Below are 21319 nucleotides of genomic sequence, written 5' to 3'. Positions count from 1 at the left end.
TGTTCCATTAATTAGATGTAAATGCAAGAAGATCTCCCATATGAGGGCTAGTTATGTTCTCAGTTGTAAGGTCTTGCAGGAATTACTGGCAAGAGCAGTAGTATAAAGCTGACAAAACTTGGTTAGGATGATTTATTCTGCAATAAACTTTATTGAAGGTACTTTGGTTTCTCACGCTCCTTGGAAAATTAGGTAACCCCCAATTTCCACAAACCCATCATTAGAAGCAGCGACAGCACCCACCATTTAAACAAGTAGCAATTAGATTGGAAAAGAAAAAAAATGGAAGGGTTTCAAATGTTAGTGGCAATTCAATTTGTGTTTCTGTATGATGATTTAGAAATCCACACCAAAATTTGATGTGTGCACTTAATGACATGATCAGTTCAAATCACTCTCCCAATTGCCTGGAAAATCTGACATTTGGAAATGCTTAAGTGAACTGAGACCAAAATTTATGCATATGGGATTCATTTCAATAATGTGCAGCAGTATGTAAAACAGAAAAGGTCAATTTTATTATTAAAATGAAATTATATGGGCAAACATAGGTATCCTTCAAAATATTGTTTGAAGCTATTTGATATGCCATCGATATTATAATCATGCATCTCAGTCACATTCCACAGATGTACCTTTTAACATTATGGTGTTAGTGGAGACCATGAGAGGAGTAAGAAACTGAGCAGCATAGAGGGAATTTCTAGAGTTTCTGATGGGCTAAATATAAACACTTCGCTGCATGCCTTTAAAGATGTGGTTGACAGTATAAAACATGAATGTTTAAAAGTAATAACCTTAATAAATTATTGTTAACTCTTACTGACATCACAATTCTAGTCTGGAGTGGCATAGCAATAGTGAGTAGTTGTTTAATCAGATCTGCAACTTTATTTAAGTGAATGAATTAAGAAGTTTCATTCACGTGTCATTTTCATCAAAATGTGACAGATGTGTTCTAAACTAAAGATTTTTCTTTCTTCTCAAGCATGCAACAGTAAATTAAGAATTATGTTTTCTTAGTATCACTCATATAGAGTGGAATATAATTCATCGCCCATGCACTGATTAAGTTCATAGTAGTAAGCCTCACAAATGTTCTTTCTGCCTCATAATTATCAAGGACACTCAATAGTTGCCCCTTGAACAAGTTCCATATAGAGTGGAATATAATTCATCGCCCATGCACTGATTAAGTTCATAGTAGTAAGCCTCACAAATGTTCTTTCTGCCTGGCTATCAACTGAGGCCTTTAAAAGCATCAACTAGCTGTTGGCAATAATCCAATGGTGATTGGGTAACTTCTCATGCAGAGGGAGGTAAAACAAACTCCCCATCCTACATCAGTGGACTGAGACTCAGCAACAACCCTAGCCCTCAGACAGGACATTTAAACAACAACCACTGCCTCCCTAGCCTTTGCTTGGCTGACAGCTGTTGGCATTCAGGACTTAGACCCATAGAAAAGGTACAGCACAGAAGGCCCATTAAGCCCATCTTGTCCATGCTGACCCAAAGACACCCAGATGCCCTCTCTAATCATGGTGTCGGTTCTTGGTTCCTTGGGAAGAGCCAGGCTGTCCAATTAAGTGCCTGAGAGGGATACCATTTGGCAGGTTTTCTTAAAAGAGATAAGTCAAGGCTCTCCAACAGGTAGATGAGACCCTGTCACCTCCATTAAATCCAGATTGTGGTTGTTCCTGAGGAAGAATCAATGTCCAGAAGGATGAGCTAACATTATGTGCCATTTTTCACTTTTGTTTGTAAAACCTGCAGCATTTTACTTTACTGTGATTCTCTTTTTCATTTTACATACTTTGTCTTGATATGGTTTAAACTTGTTTTTTTTTAGGCTGCATGGTGCTATTACAGATTTTACTCACATTTGTTTAATAATCACATCAATATACAAAATGTTGTTTCATGTATTATCAATAATACATTTTACCCTGTAAAATGTTCATGTAGAATGTAGAGCTTAAAAATATTACTTCTTTATGTGTTCTTACATAAACATTGACAACAATTGAATTATTTTGGAAGATGTTGATATATCTAATGGGACATCAAGACACAATTTTAATGGACTGCAGCAGGACGTCTGTTTTCATACCACAGCTGTGCACAATAGCCTGAGAAAATGGTTAATGTTTTGATATGAATGACATCAGCTTAGAGACTGGAACCAATTTACTAGCTCCTGAAGCTCAGTGTTACCCAGTTCCATAAAATAACTCAGCATGAGCATTTTCTAAAATGTCCAGCTCCGGTGGCAGGTTATTATCCAAAATGAATGGGTTTTACACATGGCTGTACTTGGTGACACTAACAGCAGAGGGTACACTTTCTGTGTATGAGCAGTCAATCTAGACAGGTGTCAAGTGTATCACATTTGACCTTCACGTAAAGAGAAATGCATGAACTTACCCAGCTTTTCTTCTTCTTCTTTTTGGCATCAGCATCTTTACCACTCCCTATGCTGGAATGGCTTGTTATGCTGTTGAGACTGGAGATACTGTCTGATGAATTCTGCCTTTTTATACGCAATTCTGTTAAAAGAAGACGATATAGTGGAAGCACGTTACAGCTATCTGTTGACAAAGTAGATCCTTTTCAAGGGAAATTTTGAATATTTCTCATTTATCCCACAGTTAACATTTGTTCTTTTACCAAAATCTTAGAAAGATATGTTAAACCAAAATCTCAATCAATCTTTTCTGAGATCATTCAATGTAATAAGATAATTGACACACAAATTCACATTTCAGCTGGTGAGTTAAGTTTCAGAAATATTTTGGCATTTAGTCCAGTTAACATAGCTCAAGTTAAGCCATAAAATGCTACACTGTAATTAAAGTTACTGTTGTGTAGGGTTTTGCATTAACAAAGATACACAGTTTGTAAGCAATATTTTCTGTTGTTATGATGCGTGGCAACATGTTTAAGCATAGCGGGAGGATTTGTTTAGTTTCTGATTTCCAATTGAATTATAGACCACACACTAAGGACTGAACTTTCCAGCCCAGGTCTGCCATGAGCCAGAGTGAAATTTCTCACATGTCCTTTCACTTTTCACTTCAGTAATTTACATGGTCACATGGTCAGAGAATTGTTCATCACTGGTGAGACTGATGGAGTCACACACCTTTGTTACCATATTTTAGATTATAAGTTGTGCACTACTTCAGATATTGCAAGACAGGAATGACCTCTTGAAGTGAGGTTCTTTGAATCTGCAAACATTTTAAATGAAAGACAAGCTAGCTCTCCACTTCAAGGACATGAATCTGGTGGTGAAGAGAAGGTCAATTCTTTGCACTGCTGACTGTCATGCCAACAGACACAGCCAGCCTAGGCAGTGGCATAAGACAGAGTTGTGACCTGTAGTAATGCCACAAGATGATCAATGATCACCTGCAACCCGCCCAAGGTAAGTGCCACAGTCCTTTTTACTACCTCACACTCAAAACCAGCATTTATTACGTCTAACTCAGCACATGCATCTTACCAAGGCTGAGGGACTACAATCATCAGTATTGCACGCACCATGTCCACTGAAGGGCTCTCACCCACCTCCGTGTCCAGTTACTAACTGTACTGGCCCTCTGCACTTCCTACCCCCTCACTGAGACGTGTCACTGTGTCTCCTGTTCACGCATGACCACTAACTGCTCTTGCATTCACTCCCATTATACTTAATTTCTTTGCCTCACTGCAGGGTAAAAACTGCACCACTTGGTCTGATGTCTCAACAGCGTTCTGAATGACCTACTTGTAATTTACTGACTCCTTTCATGTTGCTGGAAAACCGCAGCAGGTCAGGCAGCATCCAAGGAACACGAGAAGGGCTTATTCCTGGAGAAGGGCTTATGCTCGAAACGTCGATTCTCCTGTTCCTTGGATGCTGCCTGACCTGCTGCGCTTTTCCAGCAACACATCTTCAGCTCTGATCTCCAGCATCTGCAGTCCTCACTTTCTCCTCTGACTCCTTTCATGATCTGCAAGGCTGACTGTGGCCAACGCCCCAGGGCTTGAATAGGACAAGCTCACTGACTGAGATGGTAAATTCCCAACTTACAAATTCCTATAACCCACTAAGGTTCCTGTTATGGATCACACTAACCCCCCCCCCCCATAAATATATAAAGGAAATGGCCTAGACCCTAACTTTTTCTTATCAAAAAGGCAAACGTAAGGTACTGTGTTCCAGATGTAATCTGATTAGTTACACTACTTGGTTTTAAGCAAAACACGCTTTATTCTTGTTCTACAGTTAAAATACAAACAAATGAAATAAGAATTGGTCCAGGTTTAATTTTATTGGAAAACTTAACAGAATAACAGATTGTTTAACTCCTAAACAAGAACTGTTCCAATACAGTAATAAACACACCCTTAGCAAAGGCAAATTCAGTAAAATAGATTGCCGCACATGCATAGTTTCTCCAGTCCAGGAGGGAAGAGCATCAAGAGAAAATTCTAGCAGAGATAGAGAACCCAAGCTTTTAGGTGCACAGCAACTTCAAAACCCCAACTGCTATTCAAAGCTAAACTAAAATTCTGTGGGAGCTTGACCCTACACATTCATGCTACTTCAATTTTTCCAACGGAAGAAAATCCAAGGCCTCACAAGCTGCTTACTTTATTGGCTTGGAACAGGCTGATTGTCGTCTCTCTCTCAATCTCTCTTCATTAAAAAAAAAGGACAAAAAGCACCTCTTAAAGCTATAGTATCATCACAATCCCTTTTACACTTGGCCATTTGCTTGCAGCTCTTGCAAAGTGTTTGCCGAATAAGCTGCTGGCACATGCTGCAGCTCTGAATCTGAGATAGCATCGTCCTATACAGGGACAAGTTGATTCCTGTCTGTGTTGCTAGATTCACTGTTCGAATGCTCTGTATTGTCACAAGCTGCCTTCCTCACCATTTGTGCGAACAAGTTATGTTAAATAGCACAGGGTGGCAGACAGTAACTCACTGCTCATCACCTTGTGCACAAAGAAAGCACTATTACCCAGAAAAAGAAATAGAGAGACTGGCAGCTTCCCATAAGTGCACAAGGCAGAGAGTGCAAACATGCCGTGTGTCATATCAGCACAAAAAAAACCTGTGCAGATACATCAGGTGCATATGCAAAGGGACCTGGCATGAAATATGCAAGTTATCAGTGTCAGCTCCAGAGTAAAATGCTGAAGGGTCTGATCTACTGCTGTTAGTCCAATTACAGACATAATGATTCTGGTAGTGGTTCTCTGATGCCAAATGGTGTGAATGAGTGGCTGAGGAGAATGGCAGTCTATAGGAACATTGAGCAGATGAAGCAGTTGCGTGATGACTGGGACAGCCATTCAATAAGCTGCAGCTGCCTGCTAGCCACTCAGTTTTACATGTCAGGTTTTGCATCATTTACTTTCTCAGGAGAGGTATTTTGGAAGTGAGCTATAAGAAGGTCGAGGTGGGGTTTTAATGAGATGCAAATACGCAGAATCAATTTAGTTATTGCTGAAGAGTAAATTGGAAAGTTGCCATTTATGGCTCAGGAAAATATGTCTTAATTTTCACATTAAGAATCTGATTTCTTTCCCCCATTCTGTCCCTACATTGAGACCTTACTTGCCATTACTCTCACCACACCAGGAAGGAGAAAACTTTGCCCAGAGGATCTGCTATAGCAGGAATAACAAAAGCAGGGAAGCATATGATAACTCTCAATATTAACATCCCAACAACAGGCAACGTGGGCAGTGGAATTTACAGCTTTAAAAATGGCTTCCTCAACACTTCACAGAATTTTACTTCTGAAGGCAGGGACCAACATTGGACAATATTCAGGTGTCAAAAGTATGAAGGAGGATGACAGGAATTCCACCTCATTTGTACCAATGGCAACTGATGAATTTGCTGCTGCCAAACTTGCTAACTGAGAGGCATGGGCAGGTGTGCAGCCCCACCTGTAATGCAGCCACTGCTGAGGTGTGCAAAAGCCTTAAAGCCTTCATGAGAAAGGCTAAAGAAACTACTAAACCTATAAAAGTATAAATCCATTGAAAGCCCTCTGATCTAGTTGCTGGGGCCATTGCGACTACATGCAGCTGATAGCCTCCCTGTAATGATTGTAATGAGGTCAGCCAGGTAGACCTCTCAGAATATGAGTTCCCTGATTGGCGCTCTTAATCCAGTCCAATCAGGGAACCCTGGCAAACAGACATAAACAGGAGTGTCAGACTTTCTGACATTCTGATGGCTGGCTCTGAGGGAGCTGGAGAAGTGTCAAGGACTTTCCATGTGTAGATAAAGGGAGACTTAGTAATGGGATATTGGCCTGTGTGGAGTTATTTCACTCTGCATCCAGGGGAGCGAAAGGGAGTGGTTCCTGGGCTCAGTTCACCAATGTTGAAATACTGATGACCAAATTAAATGGATCACTTTATTACTTAAATTTGCTTCCTGCTGGATCATCAAACAGTATTTTCTAAACCTACAACCTCTACCATCAAGGACAAAGGCAGCAGATGTATGGTAAAACCACTGAAAGCACATTCCACTGTAAACCATACATTATCTTGACCTGGGACTCTCGCTAACTTTTCATTGGCATTGGGTCAAAATCCTACAACTCCCTCCCCAACACCATTAAGGGTGCAACTACACAGGAAGGATGGCAGCAGTTCAAGAAGGCAGCTCAATACCATCAGCAACATAAAGATGGGCAATAAATACTGGCTCAGATAGCAGAGCAGTAATTAGTGGCTTTAGATTTGTCTTGCTTTTTTGTAAGCAGGATATATTTGACCTATGTTTGACATTCCAGGGTAGAACCCAGTGATGTAGCTGTATTGAACAGCTTAGTAAGAAACAAGGCTACCTTAGGGGCTGAAGTCTTGCATACTATCGCCAGCACATTGTCAGTATCCAGCAACTTAAGCTGTTTCTTGATATCATGTGAATTTGATCCAACTGGCTGAAGACTGACAACTGTGATGCTGAGGAACCGAGGAGGAAGCTGTGATTTATCATTGGCATTTCTGGCTAAAAGATACTTGCACCTTTTCCACTGACATGCTGGTTACTCCCATCACTGGGGGGTATTTGTGAAGTTCCCTCCTACATTGAGTTGTTTAGTTGACCACCACAATTCAAAAGTAGATGTTGCAGGACTAGAGAATTTAGATCTGATCCATTGGTTGTGTGATCACTTAGCTCTGACTATTACATGTTGCTTAGCATACAGTAGTCTTGTGGTGTACCTGTACCAGGTTGATACTTCATTTTCAGGAATGCCTGATGCTGCTCATTGCGTATTGTATTGCATTCATCATTGAACATGTCAACATGGTCTTTGTTCCTAATCCTTCCACACCTTATTTCCTCTGTGTAATGTTGTTAAATTTGATCATATCGCTGAAGACTTCATCAAGACACTTCATTCACTAGAAATGGTATAATCCTTTTTACTCAGTCATATCTCTTCACTATAGTTAAGAGCGCTAGTTACTAACTTTTTAAATCACTTGCAATATAAGACTCAATTTTTAATTTTTTAACATTGTTTCGCCTTACCTCTGATAGCATGCTGGAAAAGCTGCTTTGTGTCCTGTTGCCTCAACATTCTTTTTGTGAAACTACAACTGGACGCAGCACACAGACAATGGTCTTATTGGATTTTATAAAGATTTACCTTTACATTTCAATATTCCGTTTGCTTTAAACCAGCATAAAACTTGTTTTTTTTTGGTGCATGCGAATGACTTTAGCTACATGGAGAAATGGTTTTATCAATCATTTTCCTACCCCACCCAAAATGTGGCAACTTGTGCACACACTCACAAATTTCCATATAGCCTATTTCTTCCATTCCACCATCACAATTATACCACCTTCATCTTCCTTTAGTCCTCAGAATTATATGCCATGTCTTCTATCATGTTAATAGCCCAAGAGAAAAAGCCATTTTGAGAACAGTCTACCAGTTCCAATTATTGAGAAAATATTCTTCAGTTCTATTTTTAAAGTCCTCCCTTCTGAAAAGTTCCCTTTTCCCTCATTGCACAGTCTTAAATCTTTATCAATAGCTTTCTGAAAATCTTTGCCGAGTTGCTACACTCAAGGAGCAAATATATCATTTTCAGTGCATTTCTCTTATCCAGCACTTCTGTTCGCCAAATTCCTTATGGGGTATTGAGAAAATATTCTTCAGTTCTATTTTTAAAGTCCTCCCTTTTCCCTCATTGCACAGTCTTAAATCTTTATCAATAGCTTTCTGAAAATCTTTGACGAGTTGCTACACTCAAGGAGCAAATATATCATTTTCAGTGCATTTCTCTTATCCAGCACTTCTGTTCGCCAAATTCCTTATGGGGTTTGTCAAGCACAGTCCTTCTTTATGAACTCAATGTTGATTGTTTCTAGTCACCTTTACTTCCTCTAGATATGTAGTAATTTCATCCTTAATTAAAGAGGGAAAATATTCACCACACACATTAAGCCAACTGGACTATAATTGTGAGAGTTTGTCCAGTCATAATTAACAACAGTTTTTCTACAGTGAATATAGCCTATTTTAAAAAGACAGAGGGAGAAAGAAGAATAAAAAGTAAGGAAGCATGGGAATTAGAACACTTTGCTAGCTAAAGGTTAGTGACTGAAGGGAAGCTATTGTCCAGTTCTTGTACTAACAGATTAAAGCTTACCTTTGGGTGTCAAATCTGGATTGTTCAATGCTCCCTGTATAACAGCTTGTGCTTCTGCATTCTTTTTATGCAACATATCAATTGTTTCTTTGAGATCAAATAACTCTGAATCCTGTTAGAAGTTAAACAAAATAAAGGAAGAACTTTACAGAAACATCACAGTGCTGAACCTGAAAATAGTATCAGTAAACAACACCACCTTATATCAAAAATAGTGTGCAATATTTAATCTTTGATAAATTGACTGCAACCTTTCTATTCAATAGACACAGCACCATGCAGAACATCAGTGAAAATAATCCAATTACTGTACAGGGTATGGGAATAACTTAATTCAAGAAAAGTTATGATTAACTGAGATTAAAATGTTTTGCTTAAATCTGTAGTGAGAAAGAAACACTGAAATCGCTTGCCGAGTTTTGCAGCAGTATTATAGAGACTTTGCTCAAAATCAGTTTTAACCGTCAGTCCTTATTACTGAAATTTAAATATTAATTAGATTTTGATTGAAAAAAATGAAAGGATCTTTGCGTCAGATATGCTTGTGTGAAGCCTGTGTATTGTCTAAGTGTTGCACAATGCAGGAAGGTACACGTCTTCCAATGCCCTCAGTGGGAACGTCCTTAAAGCAGCTCTGAATTATTGGTTTCAACATGGTTCAGTCAATGTTCAGGTCAAGTAGGAGCCATCTGCTTCATTGTTTCTCTTTTCTTTTTCCATAAAACCTTTGCATGAGCTTATAAATAGAAGACAAGATGTGTTCAACCAAAACATTGTGTTTCTTTGCTTGAGAAAAAAATGGAAATGCAACTTTTGTTTTCTTCAATAAAATAGAAAGAAAGATAGTCTCAGCAGCAATATTAATATTACTGCTCAAAAACTACAGATGGCTGACTGCAAATAATAAACTGTCATTCACCAATCAATTCAACCATTTTGAGATGTAACCTTTTTGGTTCATAAAATGCAATTGCCATTTTGTACAACAAATAGACCATTCTGTATCAATGTTGCACCAGCCATTTCCTGTTCTTGAGTGATGGGTTACAGCAAAATATGTTTTTTTTAATCTGTCAGCTTAACAACAAGACAGTTTATGCCATTTTTGCTTGTTAAGGCTTTTATCAGATTGAAGAAACCCAAGTCGGTGTATTAGAATATCTGCCTGGACCACGTTTCCTATTGATAGTTTACCAGTATTCAGAAGCAATCTCGGTTGCTGCATTACTCGGAGGTGTTCATCTGTTCACCACTGACATACAGTGCAGTGCTCAATTGTACTTCTCTAAATTTTCATGGTAATGTCAGAAACTGTCTTCCTGCTTTTCATTTGTAAATACCACGTTGACACAGCATCCAAAATATCATTGTGGCGATGAATGTTCTGTATTATTTACCCTATTACAGCAGAAAAACCTGCTGTGCACCATCTGCCAATATGATAGAACAGATGGTAATTCTCCACCGAGTTTCTTTCTCTTTCTCAGTATACTCCTACACACGAGTACTTAGGAACTGAGATCATAATCTGCCTCAACAATGTAGAACTTTACAATCTATGTAGATGGAATGATCTGATGTAATCTTAGTTTAAACAGTAGTGATTATTGGCTATGGTTTCATAGCACACTACTTAGACATTTAATGTCATCAACCCAGTACTTTGTCGATAAACCTAAGGTTGGGTTTTAGAGGCAACCAAGTTTGATTCTCACAGACCTTCTGCTCTGCTGTCAAAGCGAGGCTCTGTAAACGAGATGTCATGTTCGTCAAACTTTGTTCAAATGCTGCCACAAGATGAGCCTAAAATTTAGGAGAGAAACAACCAAAGAAAACAACTTTTTAATTTATCTTTTTCTGAAACACATTCTAAAATGTTCAAAAACATTTACACAAAGTTAGTTTTGCTTTCAAAATTAAATTTGTTCCAGCTCCGATCAACTGAATTCCTTGACGTATAGTTAACAAATTATCACAGGTATATCTTGGGTACTCAGTGTAAAGTGCACCTGATAACTTGTTGAGTAACCCTTTCTTTGATAATTTTTTTTAGATCAATAAAAAAATTGTAACTGAAATACATTTCATGATGATATCATTTTGGAGCTAACAATTGGTAAAGAAAGGATTATATGGTGCAAGGGATGATCATGATGTTGTAAATGTGGATAAATTCAAAATAAATACAATAAATCAAACTGAAGCCTTGATAAAGTGCAGAACAGAAGCACTCTGATTCAATTCTCGTCCTGTTATAATGATTTGCTAAGCTTAGGTGAGATACCACTGGTCACAATGGACTTTGGCTTCCTCAGATCAGTGAGCAGAAAGTTTACCTGCAAATGGTCTGGATTATGAATGAGAACAGGCAGGTCCTTCATGGGCAAAGAGATGGACAATGCTCCCACATGGATTTGAAAAATGGTAATTTCAGCAAGGGGCCAATTGTATCATCAGGTTGTGAATGCAGCCCAGCAGCACCAGGGACACATAGATGATGTGAAAAGCAAGGTCTCGTTAGCATCCCACTTGCTGATCAAAAATGTCCAGTCGTCAGCATTCATGAACCAATTATTCCAGCTGGGAAGTTGGACACCAAATGTTAATTCTTCACTCTATCAACTGTTTTGAGATTAACTTTCACTTCATTGTATTAAATTCCAATGCAGATTCCAAATATTAAAATGAAACAGTGAAGAAGTGCAAAGAGGAGGGGCTTATATGTTGCCTTTGTGGCTGGTTTTGCAACCATGAGAACCATTTTTCAGTCAATAAAATTGCCCAGGATAAAGTATTGGAATTACAGGCACAGAGTAAGCATAGCGGGTATTAAGAAAACAAAAATATTTAAAGTAGGTTTCACTGCAATGGAACAGGAGTAATACATTGGCTGAAAGGCATTTAGTGCCCATTGGAGTGGATGTTTTAAAGGAAGTAACATAGAATATAAGAACCTGTTAATTAGTTATTAACTTTAGGGTGTAGGTTTGCTCGCTGAGCTGTAGGTTTGACATCCAGACATTTCATTACCTGGCTAGGTAACATCATCAGTGGCGACCTCAAAGTGAAGCGAAGCTGTTGTCTCCTGCTTTCTATTTATATGTTTGTCCTGGATGGGGTTCCTGGGATTTGTGGTGATGTCATTTCCTGTTCATTTTCTGAGGGGTTAGTTATTAACTATTCTTCCATGGTACCTTGCCCCATTTACAGGGAACCTAGCCTGGACCCTAGTGGTCTGTTTTTCTATGGATACTTTTACTAGGCATTATGATGATATTGGCCAAAATCAGAATCTAGAATACCCTGAATACTCGTTATAGTGTACTGCTCCACGGCTTTAGTCATTATCACATTACTTTTGACAGAAATGCAACAACAGATGTGGTTTATTAAATAGAACATTGCTGTGAAGAAAGTACAAAGAAACAACTTACATTTGTAGATAGTTGTGATGTAAGTGCAGAAACCTTGTCATGTGAGGACTCCAGTTCCCTACGCAGTTTGCGAATATGCTGCAACAAATATTTCCACACTGACTCCAAGTTGTTTATAAGATTGCAAACACCAAATGAAAGACAGATTTTATTTCAATATGTCTCATCAAGCAAACACTTTTGATATACTGAATCCTCTTACCAGTAAAAGATCTTGGCGGAGCAGAAATTGATATAAATTGCTACTTTACATTAATGTGCACAAGGAGGAGTAAAGAATGTGTCCATTTTATGGTGAACAAATATTTAAATGAATATGCTAATGAACAAAATCTCCATTACCTATTACATTGCACAGAAACAAATCAATAAATCACTGGATGCTCCTACCTCTCCTTGGGCCTTGTCTTCACTCTGCAGGAACGGAAAATAAAACATATTCAAACTCTCAAATTAATGATGGAGGAAGGCTTCTAAATGTTGATATGTTCCATCTAAATACAGCTGATGTTGGAAGGGAGCACGCAAGCTCTGAATGTATTTTATGGCTCAGGAAATTAAAAGCAACAGCAAGCTGCAGTCAATATTCAATGTATTGACACAGTAAATGTCAGTACACAAAATCAAGCAAGACTGGCTTGTTGAAGTGCAGGAAAGATACTTCTTTTCTGAAAAGGCCATAACTCTTATCTCTGCACTGCAGACTCTATATTGACATTTTGTAGTGATTATTTTGTTGCATTATGCACACAAATATGAGACAATCTGGGACTTTTTAAACAGGCAGTTCTCAGACTGATAATAACATGGAGTCAGAGATAATCATATTCCTTGCAGAATTCATGTCCATTTAATGTTCATCTCAATATAAATTTCAAAACGAGAAAATGTCTGACAAAGTAGCTTCTTTGTGATAATCAATTTGTATTCAAATTGCATTTATTTCCTCTAACATACCAACACAACAGTTTGTTTTCAAGAAGCAGTGTTATACTCTCCACAATGTTGGCTGAGGTTGTCACATGACAACCAAATGGCCAAGGCAATTACACATAGCTGTGTAGGAGGTTAGCAATAGAGGCATGATGGGTATTAACCATTCTCCTCCAAACAGAGTATCTCACTACTGTAAATCACAATAGCTGCCAGTGGGGGATTTAAAGATGAGAGAAAGTGACTACATTTACTGCAATTTTCAGACTAAGGAATTACATTCTTCTCCCCCAAATTTCAGGTGCTGGCATTAGATTTCTGCTATTCTATTATGAAGAACTCCCATATGCCTTTTGATCTTTTCCAATAGTTGAAAAAATGCAGCAAGCCTGAGATTGCTTGCCTTAGAGCAGAGTGGGTTGGGGGGAATGGATTGAGGCCTTGAAAAAGGAAATAGAAAAAAAAACTTTACATTCACAGGAGCATTGATGACCAGAAGACAAATGAATTGCAAAACTTTCAGGAGAGTTAGGCAGGTTTATTAATGTGGAGAAGTCTTCTTAAAACAGCAAATTGGTGCAATCTAGAATTCACAGCCTGAAAGGATGATGAAAGCAAATAAAATAATAACTTTCAACAGAGAATAGGATATACATGAGGAATTTTGAAAGGTTATGTGGAAAGAGTAGGGCAGTGAGATGAATTGTATAGCTATATTAAGTACCAACATGATCCAATGAGTGAGCTTTTTCATCGATCTGGCTGGGGTTTCACTCATTGGTTACAGACCTGGTGGGGATCCCTGTCAATACTGTGGAGGAGACCCAACAGAAGTCACAATTAGGCACCATCCACCATGGAAGACAAACATGCAGCATTTCCTGAAATTAAGTGGGCCTACTCAGCTATTTTCTCACCATAGACAAGACTTAAATCCAACCTAATGGGTCAACTGGCCTCTAGACTCATTCATTTTCTCATCACAGAAAATTGCAAATCCACAAAGTATTGCATGTTCTCTGTACCGCACACATTGCAGAGCTGCTAAGAACATGTTCCTCTGTTAAGAGACAGTGGATTGATTCAGAATGTAGATTTTACAGAAACAGAATCCATAAAACTATTCTACTCTTCAGCATACTGCAGAATATTTCAAATCAAATATTGATACATGAACAAAATAAATGCAATTTTATTTTATATTTTCAGAATTGCATTGAATCATCAACTCATGCCTGTGAATATTTCTTGTTAAATATGGATACAATTAAAGTCAGAGATTTAATGGCACTAATAAAACTTAATTCTCAATTTTAAAAAAGCAACAGGTTAACAAGACTTACTGTGGAATGAACAGATGACGTTGTGGAGGAGAGTGAAAGCACTGAGCCATGAACTGCAAAATAGTTTTTCATATGCGATTATTGTACCAAAATATATTTACATCACAAAATAGAAACATAACATGTCCCTATTCCTGATTTATAATAATACTAAAATACAGTCACTCTTCTTAAAGACGATTTAAAAAAAAATACTGAATCAGTGTTTGCAAACATCACGATGTCATAAAGTCTTCCCTGGTCCAATGTTACTTTTCTTTGCTAATGTTTTCTGCCCATTTCTTTGTGGTACATCGCCTCACCACCTCACCAAGTCTCCAGGTTGAGAAAATGTCTGATGTCCACTTCTCTGTCACGTCTTGCTTGAGTAAAGTTGCAGTTTGGAGAAGCACAATGGATATTAATATTTCTAGCTCTTCCCTTTCCAAAAGGGAAAACTCGCCCAGTGAACAAATCTGGCTGGAGTGAGTCAGACACAGGAACATTTTTCTCAGTTCCCTTTTGTGATTGGACACTGAATGACTAACAAAGACGGACTCAAAGACACTGCTGGCTGGGCAACATCTGAGAGGCTGCACAATTCCTGTTTAATCCCCAAGCCATCGTTAACTTCTGGTGAGCTCAGAGATAAATAGTGATAATGGACTGATTAACGAGACTAACTGACCTGTCACTGCAAGTGGGCAGATTTCCTGTATGGGGTCTTTTTCACCTTAATCACAGAATATTTTCCTATAGCTGAGGCACTGATGTGCAGGAGAAAGTGAGGACTGCAGATGCTGGAGAAGTCAGTGCTGAAAAGGGTGGCACTGGAAAAGGCACAGCAGGTCAGGCAGCAACCTAGGAGCAGGAAAGTTGATGTTTCCTGCTCCTCGGATGCTGCCTGACCTACTGTGCTTTTCCAGTGCCACCCTTTTTGGCACTGATGTACAGCCTGACTAAGGGGGTCTAACAACTAAAATGGTTTGATTAAATTCTACCCTTTTAAAAACTGAATCGGAGATGCAAGAAGAGGACTTGGGAAAACCTTATTTGTGCAGAATTGTTATACACTTTCAAATAGAGAGTTAATGAGGAGCAGTAAGTCAGCGGAATTAATTTGGGATTAATGTAGTTAAGAGATGGTGCTCCAAATGATCTCCAAATTTTGATTACTGTTGAAAGCTATGCCTGTTATGTAGGCAAACATGACATCCAATTGAACAGAACAAGAACTCTCCAACAATAGGTTTGTGAAAAAAAAATCAATATTTTTGTCATCATTGGCTAAACAACAGAAGAATTCTCTGCTCTTCCCTGATCCAAGTTGAAGGATTTTTTACATCTACCTGACTACAATGGCCTCTGTTTAATAACTCTGTCAGTTGGCTGGACATATTGGTTTATGATGCAGAGTGACACCAGTAGTATGGGTTTAATTGCTGCACTGGCTGAGGTTACCATAAAGGACTCTCCTCCTTAACTACTCGCCTGGCTGAAGTGTGATGGTCCTCAGGTTAAACCACCTCTAGTCAGGTCTCTCTCTAATGAAGCAGCAGCTCTATTGTCTGGTCAGACTCTGGCACCTTTACCTTTTAAAAAACAGATCTTTGAGAGTACAGCACCCTCTCAGAATGAGGTAGAGAATTCTTTCTTGACATATACTGGCAGTTCATGTTGTTTGAGGATGGTAAAAACACTTTTATAAGTCCTAGAGTCCATTGTGCAAATAATGGGACACAGATCCCACAAAACTGTGGCACCAACATTCAGGTCTTCATGGCCAGAGACACTAAGCATTTATGTTAAAGGCTGTATTTCAGAGACACCTCAATGAAGCCTTCCTGCTTAGTTCTGTCATGGTTACAGACATCAATCAGATGTGTATGTTTGCAATGATCGGTGAGCTTGATATAAATGGGCATGATAGCATCCTCAATATTTTATGCCATTTCTACAAAACCACAGCGAATAAATGGTTAAATAACTCTGCAAGACCAGTTATCTGAATACGTTGCAGACTTCCAACTCAGCTACATTTCAAAGGGTGGAGCTTTGCATTCCCAATCAAATTTACACGTGGACCCCTCACAGTCAGTACATAAACAGGAACACATTCAGTTCTCCAAAGCTTATGTTGCTATTCTGATTGGGTCTGACACACTGATGTATATATTCAAGGGAAACAATTATCATTTTATCAAAATGTCAGTAAAACCTGTATAGCAATGGAAATCGTGAAAATTAAAATCTTTGCAGTTGGCTCTTTACAAAGATCTGGAAGTTTAACCTTGCACCACTGCAGGATAGTGTGATTTCTGTTAATGAATCACTCAACGGTAATGGAGTTAGTTTTACTGACAGGGAAGAGAGTAACTTTGTTTCACATCAACATTTATTATCTAGTTTTCACTAGTTAAATTCTGAAACAAATCAAAAGCCAGAAATGCGGGAGTCATTGGTTCTTAGAAATTTCCTTATTAGGACACTGTGTAGAGATACAAAACGTTCAGACCTACCACAGGCTCATCTTGTGATTTGTGATGGTAACTGTGCTAGTTTCATTATTGCATTAGAATGAATATTAAAAGGGAAATACAAAGGAAAATTTAACGCAAGCTTTGATTTTATTAACAGGACTGTTGTTAACATATTGCACACAAGTCTTGAGTGGTAACATTCCTGACACATGGTTAGCAGCTTAGGCTTCAAGATGCACTCTAGACTGTTATAACCAAGGTAGCTGTATGCATAACGCAATCAAACAAGTTGTGTACCAGCTAGTAAATTCTACATCCAAAGGCATTTAGTAAAAGGAGGGCTTCTTGCTCAGTCATGTGATGGAAAGAAACTGGAGCCTCAAACATTAGTGTAAAAGTGTGCACAGTACAGCAGCTTGGATTCTTTTTGAAGGATCTGTTGGTTAGACAACGTGCATCAGAATGGAGCCAACCGTGTGGGGTTCGATCCCCCATTCTGGGCTGTCATTGGTCTGGGATTTGCCTTCTTGCTCCATCTGTGCTGGGAATTAGTGTGAGGGTTAGATCTGGCATTAGGCAGAGAACTCAAGAAGAAGAAAAAGTATTATAAACAACTAAAGCCTTTTACATGAACGTTTCTAGCACCATTGCAGTGTACTGGTCCAACGAGGAGCCGTAATAATGGGATTGGGTAGGGGAAGATGACCTAGTGTTCAGACTTCCCCAGTTTCATGCACATACATTTACTAAATATATGTAGCTTCAAATTTATCATTCTTTCTTCGGCTTTGCCACCGTTAAACCATGACACAGTCTAACATATTAGTCAAAGACACAAATGGAAAGGAAATCCATCACAATAACAGGGATGTGAATGAATAGGAATCTGTAAGCCAATTTTCTTGAACTAAAACTTTAATTACAGTCTTTTTCACAAAATTTACGTAGCTAGAGGCAGGATTGCTCTCTTAATTACATGCCAGACTTAGGGAAGTTTTGGAAAAGCATGCAAAATGAAGGACACAATTTAGTCCGGTCCATGGGAGCAGACAGAGAGGAAGAAGTGGCTATGCATCCAGAGATTTGTAGCAGAAAGAAGCCATTCTGCCCTTCAAGTCTGCTTCACCATTCAATAAGCTCATGGTCGATTCATTTGTGGTCTCAAGTCCTACAATCTTCTCTGCTCCCCCAGAACCCTAGAATTCGTACAAATCAAAAATCTAATTCGGTCTTGAATAAAGATAATGACCCGCATCCATTGCTTTGTGGGGAAGAGAATTCCTCAGGCTGAATATTCTTGACTTCGTAAAAGTGGGAGCTCTTAATCTTAAACTGTGTCATCCAGTTCTGGCCTCAGCAAGGTGAAACATCAGAAAGACAAACCACAGAACTGTGGATGTTGGAAATCAGAAACAAATACAAAAATTGCTGGGAAAACTCAGCAAATCTGGGGAAGGTGGAACATTCTTTCACAAAAGGACTCTGTTCAATAAAAGTACAGCCTCACTGAAATAGCTCCACAGAGGTCAGTATCCTGCCAACAAGTCACCCTTTATTTGTATATGGACAGTCCTTGGTCTGACCCAGCTCCCTCAGAACCAGTTCTCACAGTGAACAGAATCTCTGACACTCCTGTTCTTATCTGTCAGTCAGGGCTCCCTGATTGGGCCAGATTAACAGCCCCAATCAGGAAACCCGTTCCATGTGGTCCACCTCGTTGACGTCATTACAATCACTACCCTCCTTGTAGACTGGGGAAATGGGAGTGAGGGGTTACCATGCTGATTAGGAACCCTGTTGCTCTCCTCTGTTGCCGATTCTGCACTCCTCACCAGTATCTTGACTGCTTGACTTGTCTTGCCTGGGTTCTGGGGTCACTTCCATCTTGGTGGTCACAGTTCCAGGACTGGCCACCACTTTGGCTAATGGCACTGCTGTGAATGAAGAGCTGCTGATAGAGCAGCAGTTTGAGGGGGTAGGGACAGCAGCTTTTATTTTAACCAAGAGGTACTTTCAAACACTCAGGGCTGACACTGAAAATAATTTTAAAAAGTACGCACAAAGACAGGGAATGCATTCATAACAGCCCAGAAATTCCAATCATGGCCAAAAATCCTACTTTGGACCTTGGCCAAATAAGAATACACAGATACATTAGATGATTTTTAGTCTGTTAGTATTGGACAGGAGTTTGCTACAAATCAATGGAGACCAGTGCATAAATCCTCAGAGACAGCAAGGGACAGGATCATTATAGATACCACATGCCCCTTTAGCAGCAGATAGTGAGTTTTAATTCTGATTTAAATGTCCAGTTATACAGCCAACTATTTGACAATTGCTGTGAAAGGATGAGTGTGTAGGAGAAGTCTGGAGATATGTTGCCAGGTGAGAGAGTGAGAAAAGGTACGGTTGGATGGGATAGATTGGCAGGTAGGTGGACAGACATTTACGGTAACTTGAGGGGACAGGCAGTAGGGAAGGATGGGGTAGCTATGAAGCCAGTATGAGGGGGAAAACCACATGTTGGCCATGGAATAGATTTCAAGTCTGTCAGAATCAGGGACTGTTGTTGAGGGACAGTTCAGTTTTAAAGTTACTCAAGGGATAAGAGTCGGTCTTCAATCCTCTAACCTTTCCTGAGTAACTATTAAAACTTAAGCAAATCAGAATCCTCCAGCATCTCAGGCTTTAAGATGCAGAGTAATTACCAATCAGAATATTTAAATTGCTGGTCAATCTTCTCAGCATTGGAATTTTTATATGGCCCCCAAACATAATTTTAGTCTGTGCTGCAATGATATTTATCTAGCTCAGATATTCCGATGACCAACCAGTCAAAAATTGAAAAGTAAAGTAGAGGAATAAAACTGACAGAAAACTGCTAACCTCTGGGTTCTGTAAGCAATGTACGTGGAGGGCCCTGCACGATTACCTGTGCTCTCCATATAAATTACAATACTGCCGGGCAGTGACAAAGCAAATATATTTAGCCTCAGACAACAGCTCATGTCTTTGCTGACAACTCTTTCACAGTTTATCGGCGCTAAAGCACCTCCACTGAGTTCTCCATCTGTTTTTTATGAATAGTACAGAAATCCGTAGGGTAGTGAAAAAAGAACCCGTGAAAGAATAATTTAAAGGCTTGGATATAAATAGCATTTGCTGATAATGTTAATTGTACCCCCAAGGTAGACACACAATCTTGCTGTTATCTGATCGGTGTAGTGTGTGGCCATTTCCCAGTGGGATGTTTGAGTTGGAATGCTGTAGTGGGAAACTCAAATAGAAAGTAGATATACTATAAACAGGCAAGTGCACATTTCACATCAAATATCGGAAAATGTTCCAGACAACAATGGAAAGGCAGCTCCATTGAGTTGGAGCCAGGTAAAAGAAAGAAGAGAATATAAAACAGCAAATACATAAGTGAGTGCTGAAACACACACAGAAATTTAATAAAGATGTGCTGCACAAAACATTAAACAAGGTATGAAATGGAAAAGAAAGAGAATAACTCCTGGGAAAAAAAGCAATTACCTCCCCTGTTTGGATAATGTTCCAATTGTGCTCTTACTCTCAGGAGTTCTTGGGCCATAACATTGATATGTCTGTTTTGTTTCTATGAAAGATAAGACATGCTGGAGGTCTGGAGCACAGTCACTACTTCAATTAAATGGGAGCTGTGTGCTCTAGTACAGAATTATCGTTTCCTTCCTCAAAATACATTTTCTACTGCCTTTCTAGAAGGAACTTATCCATGTTAACAGTATACAGATCTTCTTTATATGAACATGCAGTGCGAGCTATAATTTAAATCTTCCAGCTGAGACAAGGCAGTTTGCAACCACAAGGGAGTCAATCCGTGTTACGTGTCATCTGGGCCAAGACGAATAGAATTATTCTTTAGAAGACATGCATTTCAAAACATCCGTCAAAAATAGGACTTGTATCAACAGCTTGATGTCCAGATTACTTTAAACAGCAACAATTCCTTCTTCAACATAATATTCTTGGTCAATTAGTTTACTCATTATGTAAAGCAACAGTTGACACATTTATATTTTGTTAGGATTAAAAAATTTTCCCAGTTAAAACTGGTGATGTTGTTGCCAGGATAAAAACAAAAGACTGCCCCATTTTGACAGGTGATGGGACCTACACTACATTTCACTGTGTAGAAGTCAGTTGCAGCCAGGCCTACCATCCCATTAAAGGTAATAGGCATCTGTGAAGAGCCAGCAGCCCAGTCAGAGGGCTGGTAGTTCAGTTAGGCTACAGAAAACACAGCTGTTTCTGCACCTAGATAAAGGCAACATACTCATACATTTATGCTTTCACCAGCACGTCTGTTTAACCTACAGGTACTCTGGTTAGTCAGGCAGACCCCACATATGAGATTAGATTACAGTGTGGAAACAGGCCCTTCGGCCCAACAAGTCCACACCGACCCGCCGAA

At 39.1% G+C, this 21319-nt stretch overlaps 1 protein-coding gene across 4 annotated transcripts in view; it reads right to left on the bottom strand.

Annotated features, from left to right (window-relative positions):
- The window catches only part of nav1b (neuron navigator 1b), a 638783-nt gene that overhangs the window by 52881 nt on the left and 564583 nt on the right, over positions 1-21319 (bottom strand). For all 4 annotated transcript variants that reach the window (XM_043716841.1, XM_043716842.1, XM_043716844.1 and 1 more), the window contains 6 exons: positions 14402-14454; positions 12516-12539; positions 12126-12203; positions 10411-10494; positions 8692-8803; positions 2428-2549 (listed from right to left, as the gene is read on the bottom strand). In XM_043716841.1, the coding sequence (XP_043572776.1) occupies positions 2428-2549; positions 8692-8803; positions 10411-10494; positions 12126-12203; positions 12516-12539; positions 14402-14454 (473 nt within the window). The remainder of the gene's footprint in view (positions 1-2427; positions 2550-8691; positions 8804-10410; positions 10495-12125; positions 12204-12515; positions 12540-14401; positions 14455-21319) is intronic.

This window comes from Chiloscyllium plagiosum, chromosome 26 (genome assembly GCF_004010195.1).
Source record: "Chiloscyllium plagiosum isolate BGI_BamShark_2017 chromosome 26, ASM401019v2, whole genome shotgun sequence".
Taxonomy (NCBI): domain Eukaryota; kingdom Metazoa; phylum Chordata; class Chondrichthyes; order Orectolobiformes; family Hemiscylliidae; genus Chiloscyllium; species Chiloscyllium plagiosum.
The sequence above is the reverse complement of the archived record's forward strand: the minus strand, read 5'-3'. Positions and strand labels throughout refer to the sequence as shown.